General features: G+C 39.5%; 1 protein-coding gene across 1 annotated transcript in view; it reads right to left on the bottom strand.

Moving 5' to 3' along the window:
- Positions 1-10,734: 10,734 nt before the first annotated feature.
- CALCRL (calcitonin receptor like receptor) overlaps positions 10,735-17,711 on the bottom strand; it is a 28,712-nt gene continuing 21,735 nt past the window's right edge. Inside the window, exons 10-12 of the mRNA XM_015867884.2 lie at positions 16,842-17,060; positions 16,257-16,298; positions 10,735-14,015 (exon numbers count right to left, since the gene is read on the bottom strand). Coding sequence (XP_015723370.1) covers positions 13,794-14,015; positions 16,257-16,298; positions 16,842-17,060 — 483 coding nt within the window. The 3' untranslated portion in view covers positions 10,735-13,793. The remainder of the gene's footprint in view (positions 14,016-16,256; positions 16,299-16,841; positions 17,061-17,711) is intronic.

Raw genomic sequence — 17,711 nt, 5'->3', positions numbered from 1 at the left:
GAATAGTTAATACTGGGATTAATAACTACTTAGTTGGCTGTTCTTTTATAAAGCAGCAATTGACTTGATTTTTAGTGTCTATACAAGTATGTCAGAAAACAGAGTGCTAAATGTTAGTCTTTAAGAAATCTATGAATATAATACAGGTTGGAGGCAAATGAAACGTTTGTTTCTGTATTTGCTGGGTGGAAACGAGCTTTATGTGGAGCTGTGTTTCTGTGTTCTTTTGTTAAATGTTCAAGTAGTTATGCACTGATTTTAGACATGATGCAATTAAAAACATTTGCTAATGCTACACTCAATTGATTGAGTCTAGTAAACTGTCATGAAGAACATGACAGCCAGTATCAATGAACTTTCCTTCATGGTTTAATCGGTGACTTAAGTGTAGCACCTCAATCAAAAAATGACTATTGACCTCAGAATTGTGTGGTTGTCCCATTTTCTCACAAAATGAGTGATGGGATTAAGGAATGGGGCAAGAAGTATTAATAATCTATTAAGAAAATAAGAGAATATTCAGTGTTAAGTTAAAACCTTCACATCTGATGGGAAAATAATAATTAAATGAACTTTTTTTTTTTTGGACAGGTTTTTGTTTGTGAGCTTTAATTCAGAAGGAGTAAGGGAAGATGAGCAGCAATTACTAGGTGTAGATATGTTTAAATTCTCCTTTAAAGGGTAGACCACTGCAACATAGTAGCATTTTGTCAGCCCTGTAAGAAAGCTGTTGCAACTTAATGTAACTGGCAGTAGACAGTGGAAGCAAAGAAACGAAACTGACAACAGTTGGCTTTTGGTGTAATATGCCATTTACAAGGCAAACTGTGGTATACCTTAGCTACTCCCTTCTTTGAGGATGGCTGCCTAGATTGGTGTTGGAGTTTTGGTCAATTTCATAGATCTGTTCCTCAGTGCGAGGCTAATGGTAGGTTTTGTAGTAGAAGGATGCTGGTGACCAGCAAGATTTGANGTGGCAATTCTTTAGCACTGGTAGTGCTTATTCCAATGAGAAGGATGGGTTCTTCTACAGTCAGATGTTTTTTGGAAACAATTTCCTAGCACTGCAGATTTGTGTAAGGAAGAACATTTTATTTATTTATTTACTTATTTATTTTTGCTATTACTTATGGTCATTTCCAGAGGTTTTATGTGTAGCTTGCTGCAGGAAGAGAGAAGGACTTGTGTGCTGTGAGTGCTTTTGTGAAGGCTCTTTTGGAGAATAGTTAATACTGGGATTAATAACTACTTAGTTGGTTGTTCTTTTATAAAGCAGCAATTGACTTGATTCTTAGTGTCTATACAAGTATGTTAGAAAACAGAGTACTAAATGTTAGTCTTTAAGAAATCTATGAATATAATACAGGTTGGAGGCAAATGAAACGTTTGTTTCTGTATTTGCTGGGTGGAAACGAGCTTTATGTGGAGCTGTGTTTCTGTGTTCTTTTGTTAAATGTTCAAGTAGTTATGCACTGATTTTAGACATGATGCAATTAAAAACATTTGCTAATGCTACACTCAATTGATTGAGTCTAGTAAACTGTCATGAAGAACATGACAGCCAGTATCAATGAACTTTCCTTCATGGTTTAATCGGTGACTTAAGTGTAGCACCTCAATCAAAAAATGACTATTGACCTCAGAATTGTGTGGTTGTCCCATTTTCTCACAAAATGAGTGATGGGATTAAGGAATGGGGCAAGAAGTATTAATAATCTATTAAGAAAATAAGAGAATATTCAGTGTTAAGTTAAAACCTTCACATCTGATGGGAAAATAATAATTAAATGAACTTTTTTTTTTTTGGACAGGTTTTTGTTTGTGAGCTTTAATTCAGAAGGAGTAAGGGAAGATGAGCAGCAATTACTAGGTGTAGATATGTTTAAATTCTCCTTTAAAGGGTAGACCACTGCAACATAGTAGCATTTTGTCAGCCCTGTAAGAAAGCTGTTGCAACTTAATGTAACTGGCAGTAGACAGTGGAAGCAAAGAAACGAAACTGACAGCAGTTGGCTTTTGGTGTAATATGCCATTTACAAGGCAAACTGTGGTATACCTTAGCTACTCCCTTCTTTGAGGATGGCTGCCTAGATTGGTGTTGGAGTTTTGGTCAATTTCATAGATCTGTTCCTCAGTGCGAGGCTAATGGTAGGTTTTGTAGTAGAAGGATGCTGGTGACCAGCAAGATTTGAATGTATTCTTACTAAGCCTAACAGGTCTACAATACTTTTGAGTGTTCTTATTGTAGGGAGGAACATTTAGTCTAGGGGTCACATTATGAGGAGACATGATTTAGAGAACTGGAGATAATACAAGACAATTCTGAGAACGTGTTCACAAGTTGATATGACTCTGTTTGTTTATAGGACTTGTAAACATAGAGGGATAAAAGGGAGTTCCTAAAGGGTAACTATTGTTAGGAAAAGAGAAATTGACTGTAGAGTAGGAAAAGACTAATGATAAACTAAACAAAGGAACAAAGGGCAAGCAGATTTAGAAATTGGGGAGGTGAGTGGTTAAATAAGTTTGATGTAGACAAAAAAAAAAAAAAAAATTAACGCTGGGAATTAGAACTAAATCTGTTTTGCAGAATCAGATTAGGTTTGAACTATACTGGTTTTGTTTGGTTTTTTTTTTTTCCAAGTTAAATTTGCTGACTGTCAAGTACCTTTTGTCAGCGTTAAATTGTGTGTATCCAAAGAGTCATTGTGAGTTGCCTGTTGTTTCTTTCCTTCTGCTGTTTTTTGTCCTTATGTATGTGTCATGCCAGGTATGGCATGTGAAAGGATATACTTTGTCTCTTGTATGAGTGATGAGGGTTAAATTGTTTAACAGTGTGGATTTGATCAAGGAAACATAGTTTGCCTTGCTTAAGGAATTTGGATTTTGATCATTTCAGTGGTCTGATTTGAACAAATATTGTAATTAACGAATGAAAGTATTGATGCCACCGCTGGAGCACTTCTGGGGAACTGAAGTGACTGCATCAAGTCAGACAGTAGAGTGTGTTTTTTTTTAAAGATTACATATCATAAAAGCTTTTGCAGGATAGTCTTTTGTGTGCAGCCCTTGTTTAAAATTGGCTTGTGGTTTGTTAAAGGAATGACAGTCTATTTGTTACCTCTCATATGGTTTACAATGCATGTGAAAAATGTGCAAGTTATTTTTATTTAAAGAAAAATAAGTTATTGTTTTTTGATGTGTGCAGCATAAAAGTCATAAAATATCATCAGCTATGATGATACAGCAGTATGTGTTCTGAAGAAATGCTCTTGTCCTTTACATTTATAAGACAAATTATCCCATGTTAATAATAATACAAGCCCTAAGGTACTGTAATTGTGAGTTTAGTCATGAGCTTAATTGGGTAGATCCTAACCCAAAAGTGACAAAACACAGGAAAAATAGTTTGGCATGTAGTGTTTATCAGTAGAGGTTGAAAAGGGTGTGCCTTGGGTAGAAAATAAAACTTAACTGTACTTGAAAAAACGAAGTAATAAAAGGCAACCATTTGAGGCTTTCATAGATTTGTTAATATGATAGAAAACTTGTGGGAAGTTTGTTAGAACTGTGGTTTTTAAGTGGGAGATTATTTACAGAGTTGATAAAGTAGAGCAAAATGCACAATTAGCACGCTCCATGTTCTCTGGCATGTGCTTAAGCTGTCTTAAATAAATGCCTTTTTTACAAAGTGAAATTGAATTGATGTGTGGATAGCAATGACTTAGTTCATCGAGTTTTTAATTCAGAAGCAGTTAGGATGATAACGTAACACAGATGCATGGAGCTATAAATTTAGAATAAGGGCAGGGATATGAGTTTGACAAGATTGATTTTTATTTTTAATTAATGCTCATCTCCGGTGGTGAATTATTGCTTGGTTTTTCAGAGGATTTTCTCCACAAGCTTCAACTATTGGTTTTCTTTTCAGGAGAAAAGTTTTATTCTGTGTTTGTAGAATGAGAAACTTGCATTTCTAACAGCTACTGATTAGTAGCTGAATTTGCTTGTTAACTGTTTTGGGGAGTGTCTCCTTTTATCTCATGATTTTGTTATTTAGCCCAGTTTCACAGCATTCTGGCAATAAGATGTGGGTTTGTAGTCATTAAGTGGCATAAGTACTGAGAAGGTGATCTAATGAATGGTGGTGCTATATGCTTTCAAGGATATTGCAGTAAAAAAGAACGAGTTTAAGTACTGGAGCAGTCAGTTTTCTGGACAATTGCCATAGATAAGAGTTAGCATTGAGGAACTACTTGTCTCATTCATCTGTGTCATCTTTAGGTTGGGTGTCATTTATTAAAGGAAGAGCAGTTACTGTAAGTGATGTGAACAAAAAATGTCTGATTAGGTTTTATTACTTAATTCTATTTAAGTCAGCAATGTGCTGATTGTATTCTGAAAGTTTATAAGAAGGGACTGAGTTGTTCTGTCTCTGTCATACATTGGTTTTATAAAATAATGTTGGCTGTTGATTAGGAAGTGACTTTAGTGTGGAAGCGCATCACTTTAAGTATTTAAGCTTTTAAAGTTATTCTCCTTTCCTGCCATATGTAGTGGTGTGTATGCATCGGTTAGTATGGTGGTGTTTCTGGAGGAGTTTTTTTCATTGTAATTTGATTAGTCAGCAGTCTCACACTGCTGTTTGGTGACTGACTGAGTTTGGGACAGGAGTTTTTGTGCCTAGTCTCAATAGTACTGTTAATGGGACAAGAAGAATTGTTCTGCAAGCACAATTCAGAATCTGGTGCAGTTCAGACACCAAGAAATTTTAGTGTAATTGTGATGAGATAAAGATATTGCAGAGCTAATTGGGTCAGGCTGGTGGAGAAAGACTGGCTTCATAAAAGGGCTATGTGAGTTCCTATCAGTTCAAAAGCAAATAGTTGTACTGTGTAAATTATCCTGGCCAAGTCTTTTCCCATAGTAGAATGACGATTGTTTTAGACAGAAAAGCAAGATTGTATTAGACATTAAAAAAAAGTGAAGCAGTTAAAGGAGATGAACACTCTGGCCTTGCTCCAAAGCATTAGTCTGTCTTGATTCAGCATGGTGAACGCAAACATGAAGTTTTCTGTTTCTGCATAAAATACAAGTTTTACATTCAACATTTCTTCACGTAGTTGTGAAGTACAACTCAAGAGTAGAATTGAGGTGTAATGTGTAAATGCAGTTTGTTTTGTCTATAAGAGTGTAATGAACACATTATATTGTATTTTTAACACTGTTTTGTGTATGATATAAATTGGAGATCTTTTTCTTTACACACAATTAGGTGGCTTATACATTTCTTGTTACTGGACATGGGATAAATTTAAACAGCTTGTTTCACTCCAGGTCTGTGTCCTATGTAAAGTACATGAGAAGCACTGAACTACACAGTAACTGTTTTAAGTTGAAATTGGAGGTGGTAGAAGGGTTTAAGTGGAATATACTGCTGTGTAAGTAGTTTCCAAAATGAACTGTTTCATTTGTCATTAATGTTAAGGTGGCTTCCTCCTCATGTGCCACTGGTCTGCGAGGACAGTGAACCTTGTCAGGGCAGCTGCGTCTGGAGCTAAGGGCAGTACTGGAAAGTACTAAGGCATTATTTGTTGGAGGTTTACTAGTCCACTAAACACAACTGTTTTGTGGTCTTACTGAAAATTTAATTAAATTTTGAAAGACAGTTTGAAGGATAAGCAAATTGGCTGGACAGTCTGAAAAAGATGGCTGTTTAAGTTGAAGAAAACAGCTGGTGGGAAATGAACAATTTGCTTTTAGAATGGATTTCATAGGTAGATAGGACTTGACTTAATCGTTATGTAGACCTGAACTGCAATCAGAATAATCATAGATTGGGATCTGTTATATCTATTATTACAGCATTTCTAAGCAGTGTTCCTTTGACTAATGATTTTAACATCAGTGAGTAAAAGAAAACATTTGGGTATAAAAACCTAAGGTTTGTTAGCTGAACTTGCGAAATGACAGAGAAAAGGGAACGTAGTTCCATTGATAAGTGTTTTGGTTTTTTTTTAACTACAGTTGTCTGAAACTGACTATTGATATCACAGTAAATGAATTTCTTAGTAAATAATGTTTTGTTCTACAAATAAACTTATGTTTTCTTAGATGTTGTCTTGTTATTTGTATATGTGAAAATGGTTATCCAGAAAATATTTTACAATATGAAATCATTGTTTTGTTTCAGATGGGAGTTAAATAATACTGCATGTGTTTAATAGTTAAAGCTATTGAGGGTACTCTGTAATATACATTTATTTGTCTTTATATGTTGTACCTTGTATTTCAGATAGTGATAAAGCCTCTTAGTTGGAGTAACAAAATGAAGTGTCAGACCTTTTATTACTACTTATGTAGGAATGACACTGACTGTGTCTGATACATCTGTTTCAGACTGCTTACACCATAAAGTAGTTGTACTCAAATACTGCTGAAATTGGAAAAATTGTATTATGCCAGAAGCTTCCACAGTTCTCTGATTTGTAGAATTATAACTGAGTTGGTGGCTCAGAAGTTTTTGCTGAGAGAAAGTCGTCCGAAGATCCATTCAGTGGCTATTTAGAAAGTAAATAAATAATTCTCATTGCATGATTTTATAATAAAGTAATAAAGATGTTGGTGTGGTTTTCTTTTTTGGCCTCCAAGTTACTTGACTCCTGGGTTATGGTTCTGATGTTAGTTATTTTGAACAGTGTTGTGTACAGGACTGTAACTTGGGAATGAAGCTGAAGAAGTTAGAGAAGTGGCCTGAGAGTATAGCACACATTAGTGCTCTTGTTAGTATGGATCGCTGTTTATGTGTTTATGCTGTATTTGTTAAATACATGCGAACAAAAGTATAGTGGCTAATCTTGAAAGCTGTTCATTTGCAAAGTTACCTCAGCTTTTTTATTATTGTGCTTCACTATACCTACAGTTTTATGCAGGTTGCGTTAGGGTTTCTTTGTCTGAAGGAACAAAGAAAGACCAAGGAAAAAAGGATGAGCTGTATGCTACATTTTATTATTAAGCCTGTGCTTAATAATAAAGTAAGATATGGTAAGATTATCACAGAAACATGGTGGGATGACTCCCACAATTGGGATACTACCATCGATGGGCTATAAGACTCTTTAGGAGAGATAGGGTGAGGAAGGGAAAGGGTGGGGGGTCGCTCTTTATGTCAGAGATTGGATTAAACTGTGAGAAGCTCCCGCTATGAGAAACAGTCAAAAAAACAAGGTTGAGAGCCTGTGGGTTAGGATTAGAGATGGGACTAAATTAAAGGTCAGCTGGTATTAGGGGGTTAAACTACAGGCACCTGATCAAGGGGAGGGCTGCTGATGAGGCTTTCCTTGCTCCAGATGCATGAGGCGTCTGGCTCAGTGGCTCTTGGTCCTGGTGGGGGACTTCAACCAATACCGGACATCTTGGGAAAACCACACGGGAGCTGCAAGAGCTCCAGAAGGCTCATGGAATCCATTGATGGTAACTTTTTGGTCCAGATATTGAACAGACCGACCAGAGGTGAAGCGTTGATGGACCTGCTGCTCACCAATGTGGAGGAGATCATCAAACGCGTTATGGTTGGAGGCAGCCTGGGCTGCAGCGACCACGCCTGGTTGAGTTTGTGATCTAAGCGATGTGTGGCCTGGCAAGAGCAGGACCAGGATGCTGAACTTTAGAAGAGCAGACTTTCAAGCTTACTCAAATGGAAGATGCTGGCCAAGATCCCCTGGCACGCTGCCCTCAAAGATAAGGATGTTGAGGAGAGCTGGCTACTGTTCAAGGATGCCCTCCTGGCAGCACAAGAGGTCTCCATTCCCCTGATTAAGAACAGTGGGCAGGAGAGGTAGAAAACCGGCATGGATCAGCAAGGACCTGCTAAGAGAACTGAGGGTGAAGAAAGGGTGTACAAGCTCTGGAAACAAGGCTGTGTCACCTGGGAAGAAATACAGGGATGCTGTCCGAAACTTGCAGACGTGGGATCAGAAAGCCAAGGCGCAGGCAGAACTGAACTTGCGAGGGATGTGAAAAACAACAAGAAAACCTTCTACAGGTACATTGGCCAGAAGAGACAGGCCAAAATGGGCGTGCCTACTCTGGTAAATTTAAAAGGAGAAATGGCTTCAACAGAGAAGAGCTGAGGTGCTGAATGAGTTCTTCACCTCGCTTCAACTGGTGGCCAGGATTCTAGTCTTTTTTCATGTCCCTAAGTCTTGCACCCCCATACTTCTATGTGGGGACCAAGGAGGTAAATCCCTCCCCACTGTAAGGGTAGAGCAAGTCCGAGAGTGCCTCCTTAGACTGAATGAGTATAAGTCTATGGGGCCAGATGCGTGGCATCCCAGGGTCCTGAAGGAGCTGGCTGAGTGGTTGCTGCGCTGCTCCATCATATTTGAGAAGTCGTGGCTGTCAGGTGAGGTCCCAGATGATTGGAGGAAGGGTCACTTCACTCCCATTTACAAGAAAGGGAGCAGGGAGGACCCGGGTAACTACAGGCCAGTGAGTCTCACCTCCGTGCCTGGGAAGATTATGGAACAGATCTGCCTCAAAGACATGCTTGATCACATAAGAAATGAGCATGTGATCCAAGACAGGCAGCGTGGCTTTAGCAGGGGAAGGCCATGCCTAACCAGTCTGGTGGCCTTCTATGATGGAGTGACGGGTTGGTGGATGAAGGGAAGGCGACTGATGTCATTTACCTGGACCTGAGCAAGGCCTTTGACATGGCCCCCATCACATCCTCATCTCCAAATGGAGGGAAGTGGATTTGATGGGTGGACAACTAGATGGATAAGCAATTGGTTGAAAGGCCGCAGACAGAGGGTGGTGGTCAATGGCTCTATGTCCAGGTGAGGCTGGTAACGAGCGGGTGTCCCTCAAGGTCTGTCTTGGGACCGGTGCTCTTTAACATCTTTATTAATGACATCGATGAGGGAATGGAGTGCACCCTCAGCAAGTTTTGTTGATGACACCAAGCTGAGTGGTGCAGTTGATAACGTGGGAGGGAACAGATGCCATTCAGAGGGACCTTGACAGGCTGGAAAGCTGGGCTCGGGTGAACCTAATGAGGTTCAACACGGCAAAGTGCAAGTTTTTGCACTTGGGCCGGAAGAACCCAGGCCCCTGTACAAGGCTGGGAGAGTTGTCCTTGAGAGCAGCTCGGCAGAAAAAGACCTAGGGGTCCTGATAGATGAGAAACTTAACGTGAGCCAGCAGTGCGCTCTGACAGCCCGGAAAGCAAATGGGATCTGGGCTCCATCAGGAGAGGGTGGTCAGCAGGGATAGGGAGGGTGATCGTCCCTCTCTATTCTGCTCTTGTGAGGCCCCATCTGGAGTACTGTGTCCAGGTGTGGAGCCCTCATACAAAAAGATATGGAGATTTTGGAAAAGGTCCAGAGGAGGGCCACAAAGATGATCAGGGGGCTGGAGCACCTCCCCTATGAGGACAGGCTGAGGGAGTTGGGTTTGTTCAGCCTGGAGAGAGAAGGTTGCGGGGTGACCCTCATTGCAGCCTTTCAGTACCTGAAGGAACTTACTCCAGGAGGGGAGTAAACTCTTCGAAAGGGCTGATATAGCAGGACTAGGGGAAATGGTTTTAAGTTAAAGAGGGAAGAGCCCAGTGAAGTTGTGGACTGCCCGTCCTTGGAGGTGTTCAAGACCAGGTTGGACGGGGCCCTGGGCAACCTGATCTAGTAAAGGCATATATTTGGTGGCCCTGCTAGGCAGGGGGGTTGGAACTACATGATCCTTGAGGTCCCTTCCAACCTGGGTAATTCTGTGATTCTGTAAGTTGTATCAGATATGCAGTCCCATGGCAACTGTATAAAAGGAATAGGGAGAGCAAAAATATTAGGTATTATTGAAGAACCCAACATAGTGAATGGATGAAGGCTGATTTATTGATCCTAAATATGCCCTGGTTTTGTGGAGAGTGCCATATTTTGCTTCTCTATTAGCTAGCAATAGAACAATTATATTTGGAAAGTTGTTATAATAAATCTATCATGAAGAAAGGTTCAAAGGTATTATTCTAGCACAAGCAAATCTAACAAAAATAGAGAATAGTGGTTTTTTTGTTGTTTTTGTTTTGTGAAGATAGTCTCCAGATGAGGTGTTTTGGAACTACTATTTTGGATTAAGTCTTCTATTAAAGTGCAATGACTTTTTGGGTTAAAATTGGTTGGAGAGACAAGCATGTGGGCTGTAAGCAAATAGTTTTAACTCAAATGCGGCAAGGGAATTGTACATAAAGGTTTAGAGTTTGTAAGTCTAGCTCAGATTCAAAGAACAGATGGAAAACTCAAAGAACTACTTTCTAGCAAATGTCGGTGTGCGGTTTAAAGGACTGAATAGGAGAATAATGCAGCACGAGGCAGTGGGGACTGAAGAGGGCACCCACTTCAACTTGCTTTCACAAAGCCTCGTACTGAACTGAGAGATTAATGTGGATCTTAAGTAAGGTACCTCTGTGGTGGAGGTGTTGCTGTGGTTTTCTTGTAGAACAGGTGAGGTGGCTGTGTTGCAGCCTTCAGTAGGTTTAAAGTTAACATTTTCTGGGGGCTGCACTGTAGACTTAGTTAAAACAGTCTGCAGGTAAACTCAATTTGATCCAGAAGTAAAAAAGAGTAATTTTAAGGACAGTGGGAGAGAGGCTAACATTATTATTTTCCCTCACATGCTTGTGTTAAGCAGTTAAAGATGACAAAGGAAGCTTGCAAAGTAAAAAAGTGTAGTGCAAGCAGAGAGAAGCCAACTGGTCTTTTATTTTTTCCAAATTCAGTTTTCACGGATAACAGAAAAGACAGCAAAAAGCAGGTGACATACATTTGTTACTGGAGGTCTCTGATTCTCAGTACAGAAGCCGTTACTTAAATAAAAAGGCAAGGCTGTCATAAAGGAGAAGTAACGTGCTATTCATTACTCAAAATAACGTATCAAATGCTTTAAGGGTGTTTTGTTGAGTTGTGTCTGTGATGCTGTTTAAAAGCCAAAATATTAAGAAAAGGATAAACTGTTAACTGCCTGAACAGGTAAGTGGTATGCTTTGCCTAGGTCAGGTAGAGTGATCTGGCACTTTTATTTAAACACTAGCAGGGGCATGCACACACTCAGGGGCACAATCACACTCGGGAGCACTTGGACACAGGGGCACACTCATGGGCCTACTCACACTCGGGCACACTCGCAATCAGGGGCACACTCATGGGCCCACTCACACACAAACACAGTTGGGCACACTCACACTCAGGGACACACTTGGTAAAATTAAGGAGCACGAAAACACTCAGGAGCACACTTACACTAAGGGGCACACACAAGGGCACAAGGACACTCAAAGTAACAGAGGTCAGCAGCTATGAGCGTGCTGTGCTTTGTATAACAAAACACATATTTGCAGGTTAGAAAATTTAATTTTAATAACCTAGCCGAGAAGCAAACTGAATTCCAAACCTCATCTCATTTTGGATTCTCAGATGTTACCTGTCTCGATTGCAATGACCAGGCGGATACCATTTAAATAATTTTCCTATGATATGCCTTACTGGGTGGCAAAGCACCTGCTGATAGATGAGTGTGTGCACAGGCTTTGATTCTCAGCTAGTACCCGCCGATACTTAACTCAGATCTCCAGGATTTATACTGGTGACTTGGATGATACATTTCCCTGGGCGTGCAAAGCTGCTATGCTAGAGCAGGAGTCTCCTGCTCTAATAATTTTTCAGAATGTTGCAAAGACTTTTAAGTAACACTTACTTATTTAGTTCCTTCCCTAATTACTTAAAAACAAATAAAAAACAAACAAAGAAAAAACATACCCAACTCCTAAACATCATCAAATGCTGTGATACGTAAATGCCAGATTTCACACTATTCTTCTGTGGCACCCACCTGATCTTTCTGTCAGTTTCATCGCTCGAGTTGGTAGCCTCGCAGATGAACAGAAATCTAGATTTTAAAATCTTAGCCACATTTGACATCACTAAACTACACAATGAACGCAACTCTGCGCTCATACTCTAAACAAAAGTGTTTAAAAAATACATGAGACAGTGCAAGGTGCAAGTGGCGTAAATTTACTGCGTCCTCCTAACATTATCATACTAAATACAAAGCGTGTCAGGCCTTTTGAAGTTACAAGACAATAAATACTAAGGTAACGAATTACTTCTATGCTACGGAAGCTTACACAAATGCTACCCAAACAATTGTTTAGGTTCAACTTCTTCATACACAGAATGAAGTACTTAGAACTACAGTGGTTTTGCGATAAACAGCCTTTCAGTTCTTCGGAACTGCTTACCTGATGCACGTGACCTTTATAATTGTTGATCAACTTCGCTAATCTCTCTTCCGTTTTTGTGCCCTGTCTTTTGAGTAGACTTTTCTGCAATATAAACCTATAAAACCATTTAACCTTGCGTAAGGCTTACGCAAATTCACATCTTAGACTTGATCGTTTTTTTACTTTTAATTTAACTAGTATTTCTTTTAAGTATTAAGATGTGCAAATGCAGTTTACTAGACATTTTTCCGATACCTTCTCCACAAACTTCCCGTTTTCCAGCGAGACCTTTAAAAGCGGCTATGACAGAAAGCAACAACTTCCTTCGAAAAAACCGTATGGAATTGAGCAGCTCTCAAGTAACATTACAATCCTTAAACCTTAGCGTTTTCTTAATCTATCTCACAGGTAGCTAATTGTTGGCACTGTGCTCAATTTGGTCTGCTTTTCAGTGACCGAACGAGTCGCAAACTTAATGGAAGTGCAGCCCCACAAAACTAAGGAATAAAACGTATTGGCTGAGAAGATACTTAAAAAAAAAACAAAAAACAACAACGAAACAAACAACGTGGCTACAACTAAATCTGCATGTGATTTTTCCCACCCGAATAAAGTGTTTAAGCGCACAGTTGAGTTCCATTGGTTTGAATTAATGCTCGGATGGATTTTGAGGTGTTCCGGTTACTACTGTTTCTGTACTACCCTTTACTTTTCGTTAACACTGATCTTATCTCCGTTCACCAATCTCATCTTCGTTTGTGACGTTGAGGAGGAGGAGATGCTCCTGCGTATGCAAAAACAGTTTAAATATGACTGCTGAAGGCCCGCTGTAACCTGTTACACTGTAATATGCAAGTAACAGAGAACCTTAGACTTCTACTAGTGTCTCCGATGCTTCCTTAAAATTATTTGTGACACCGAACAGGCTCAGCGAAAGCATCTTGAGTCAATTATCTTAATCTACCTGTTGCTGTTTCTTTGTTGGACTATCGAATGCCAGACATCACGTGAACCTGGACGTTCTGCTGTAACTATTGCACCCATTTGAACAAATTTCCTTCATTCGGTAGGGGTCTGATTAAGACGACGCAGTACAGTATTTACACCCTACGTTTCCGTAAGTGAACAAAACAGAAAAGTAAGTGGCTTCAGAACGACCTGGTCTCGATAGAGACTTCCAAAAAAATATGAATTCCTTCCTTCCTTGACTCCATTTGTACAAAAAATTACCAACTTTGTCTACATAGTAGAAACTGAAGGGGCAACGTTTGTATGCTTACTTTAATGCGCATAGATATATAGCTAAGTAAGTAGATAGATGTACGGATGACCGTACTGTATCAGTAGACACACACAAACACTTTATATATATACATATCAAAACCTGTTGGTTTAGTTTGCATTGTTTGGGAGAACAAAGTTCCCCCGAGTTAGAATCTTCTGGCCGTTAAGTCATCAAATCGCACTTAGAGTTCATCAAATGTGATGGGGAACGCTGTCATCGAGATTGTCTTATTGGTCAACCGTATAACTTCTCAGATTTTAAAACGATGCTCTCCACATCGTGGTAGCCCTTGCCGTTTAAATGTTCGCTGGTGCAGTCGTGATTGTAGCTGTAGCCCGGAACATCGCTGATCGTCGATACCGTATAGGAAACTGTGCGCATAGCGTCCGAGTGGCTGAAGCTGTGCTCGAACTGGATTTTGTACTGATTCCAGTGTCTGCGCAAAACAGCTTGGACCTATGATGGGAAACGAAAGCAAAAGCACATAAAACACGTGGAAAGATACATCTGACTTAATTTTTTTATGAACAAATGCCATAGCAGATGTCTCAGGGAACTAAGAAGTAAGGCTCAAAAATTCCAGGTACTTAGATATCATGTGAGATATTCTGAAAGAATGAAAATATACATAGGGGTTATTGGTGCTTTTCACACCAAATTTGCAAGCTTGTCAAAAGAGTAGCAACAATAAAATTTTCTACTTTTTCCCCTATGGCTGCAAGTAAAATACGGAAAGAACAGATTTACAGTTAAAAAAGATCACTTCTATTCAACCTTATACTAAATATGACAGTGTAGCAACTGTAAAATCTCGTACGGTCCACATACAACGAATGATTTCTTCTACAGTCCCAATACAAGAAAACCTACATTAACGTCTGACCGCTACTTCATAAAATGACTAGTAAGACTATTTTCAGAAGGCTATGTTTAAAAAAAAGGTGAGTTAAAAATACTGATTATAAAATAGCTCAAGGCCCAGGCTTCTTGCGTAAGCATCTCTGCAGAGAAGATGTGATGTTTATCACGGGCTTCCTCCCCTGCTGTATGTATAAACACCTGCATGTGTGTGATAGATGAAGTATCACTTTAATTAAATTCACACGGGATCAGCTTGGACTTGAGACACCGATTAAGGAATGCTAAGAATGGCAGCAGCTACTTTGGTTTTAGAATCATAGAATCACTCAGGTTGAAAAAGACTTAAAAGATCATCCAGTCCAACCATTCACCTATTACCAATAGCTCCCACTAAACCATGCCCCTCAACATAACATCCAGTCGTTCCTTGAACACCCCAGGGTTGATGACTCCACCACCTCCCTGGGCAGTCCATTCCAGTGTCTGACCACCCTTTCTGAAAAGTAATACTTCCTAATGTTCTAACGCACTTTTCTTCCACAGGAGAAGAGAGTGATGTAAAAAAACATGAGTTTGTAAAATGTGGAAAAAAAACAGATTATGCAAAAACACGAACGCGGGTAGAATTAAAGTAGCCTCAGAGGATCATAGGGATAAAAGGCAGAGCTGACTGATGGACCGTATTATTTCATAGATCTCTGTAGATGAATGTAATATTTTTGTCCACATTTCGGCTTGAGACAAAGCAAATACTGTCTGATTTTTTATTTTTTTTTTCCCAAAATGCCTTTTACGAGGGAAGGAGTGTGTAAAATATTTATTCCAAACATAATAAAAGTATCCAAACCAGATACGTAATGCTTAGCAATATGTCCTGCTTGGAATCAAATATATGAATGGAAACTTGAACTGGGATCAGCTTTAGCATAAAACCGGACCAAAAGTGCTGTCCCGGACCTTATACAGTGGAAAAGAAGATCCTCTTATTTCACCTTTTCTGCCTCCTTAGCTAAAACTGCTACTAATAATAATGACACAGACTGACGCTCATGAATTTCTTGTGAACAAAATGTATCCGGAAACCACAGGGAATGTTCATTGCAATTCATACGACTGGAGATTAAAGAGTAAGGGGAGGAAGCGAGATCTATGGGAAATGAATATTAGCCAAATAGTTAACGCTTAAGTAAATATTGCTGGTCTGATAAAATGATGGAAGAACGCAACGGGATGAAAGAAACTCAAGGTTTGGTGCCATTAAAACATGCAACTGCACTAAGTGCAAAAAAAAATGAACAGACGGATGTGAAAGAAAAAAGGACAGGACTGTACCTGTTCCTCTGCCAACAGTGTTGGCTAAGTCCTGCTTCTTTGTCGGGAATTTATTATCCGTTTGTTGTGGTTTTTCTTTCAATTGTGAGTTGCAAAAATTGCACCGAGAAAATTTGCGTGCGTATGCATATATATTTAGGCTTTCTACTGTGTCTATCTTAAATGCTAAAGCCCTCTAAGTATACTCTCATGGGTGAAGCTCAGTTCACAAGACCTTATTCTATTCAAGTTGACAGAGAATGCTTAAGAGCTGCAACAGGGACCCATTCCATAAAATAACAAAACATGGTGTGATTCTTGGGCAAAAAGATGAAGAAGGTAGTTATTGGAACTAACTAATCGTGATTTCTCAAAAGTACGCTTCTTATTCAAGAAATTGTGACCGAGGCGCAACAAGCTATTAAGCTCTGACTTTCTATGTTTTTCAGGTGTGCTATCTCCTTTATGGCTAGAATAGACATGATCCATAAACACAAAATAATACGATAAAAATGATCACTTTACCTCTCCGTTGAAGAAGCAGAAAATTGTTGCTACCAGTAGACCCTGTAAAATAAAGATAACTTTCTTTATTTCACTTGTGCATGGATTTTTTCAGGTCTGAAAAACAATCAGAGGTTCCCAATACTATTCCGATAACATAGCAAACGGAACGTTCTATAAATCTAATATCTGCATCCAGTTTATAAGAACACTCTACAAACTAGTAATAGACCATGGTATGTTTCTATTCTTTAAACAAAAAAAAAAAAAAATTCAGTACACTGAGAAAGCTCAAGTTGTTGATGGGACTATTGCATAAAGGTCTTTATATTATAAAGTAAAATGAATGGATCGTTTTTTCCTTTGTTTGTTACATATGCTGTGCCCCGGTGGCGCAATGGTAGGAATGCCGCCTTGCAACACTGGGGCCCGGGGTTCGAATCCCCCCTGTGGCACAAGTGGTAGAAGTGCCGCTCTGCTACACAGAGGCTCGAATCCCGGGGGTTGGACTCGATGATCTCTACGGTCCCTTCCAACCCACACGAGACTATGATACTATGATATGATGATATGCTGACAGATGGGCAAAACATATTTAATTCTTACCTGGTAATGCATAAGGATGTGCACCACGTAGTCATAGACTTCTTCTGTGATTCGACCTTCCGGTCGCCACGGAAACAGCACAAATTCGATGCCGAGCAGGGGAACCAGAATGAGGGTGGCTCGCACCGCTTTCATGTATAGGTTGGATTCTGCCTTGTGGGTGTCTTTCAGCTTGGTTATGAGCACACGGACGATATTTAACAAGAAGAAAAGATTCACCTGTTGAAAAAGAAAAGGACAATGAAGCTATTCTGAAAATAAACCGCAGGCTACTTTTTAATGCTAAAAGCCCTAAGACTAAAAAGGCACGCAGCACGTACACAACATTCTGGTCACACAATTACCAAAAGTTAAGACTCTCTGAAAACACACTAAAGAAAATGAGGCTGACTGGGCTCTGACATCTAATCCCAGAGCGTCTTCTTCTATCCTTTCAAGGGAGTGTCAACCGAAGTTCTACTTCCAGTGTTTACAATCCGTTTTCTCTGCTAGTACACTAATAGTACAAATCTGAATGATGCTTACGAGGAATTTAAACTGCATCTTGTGAAAAACAGAGTGGCAGTTGCTGTTTTGTACAAAAGAAGGAATAGAAATGAACTGCCAGCCGTGACTGATGCAGAAGAAGCGCCTTATAGAAGGCCACAGCTGCAGGCCGATATACACAAAGATCTGACATGCGGTGCAAAGCTGAAAATGCTTAATATTTTGCATCCGGTTGTGCATTTTAATAGCCCTGTATGAACTATAATTACATTCTTTGGAATGACCTTTATCAGCATTAACTTTTCTGAGAAAAGGTAAGCAAAGCACACAGATATCACCACAGCATCCGTAACGGCAGTCTGATTGAAATTAGCTCCTAATAAT

This window comes from Coturnix japonica, chromosome 7, assembly GCF_001577835.2.
Source record: "Coturnix japonica isolate 7356 chromosome 7, Coturnix japonica 2.1, whole genome shotgun sequence".
Lineage (NCBI taxonomy): Eukaryota > Metazoa > Chordata > Aves > Galliformes > Phasianidae > Coturnix > Coturnix japonica.
The sequence above is the reverse complement of the archived record's forward strand: the minus strand, read 5'-3'. Positions and strand labels throughout refer to the sequence as shown.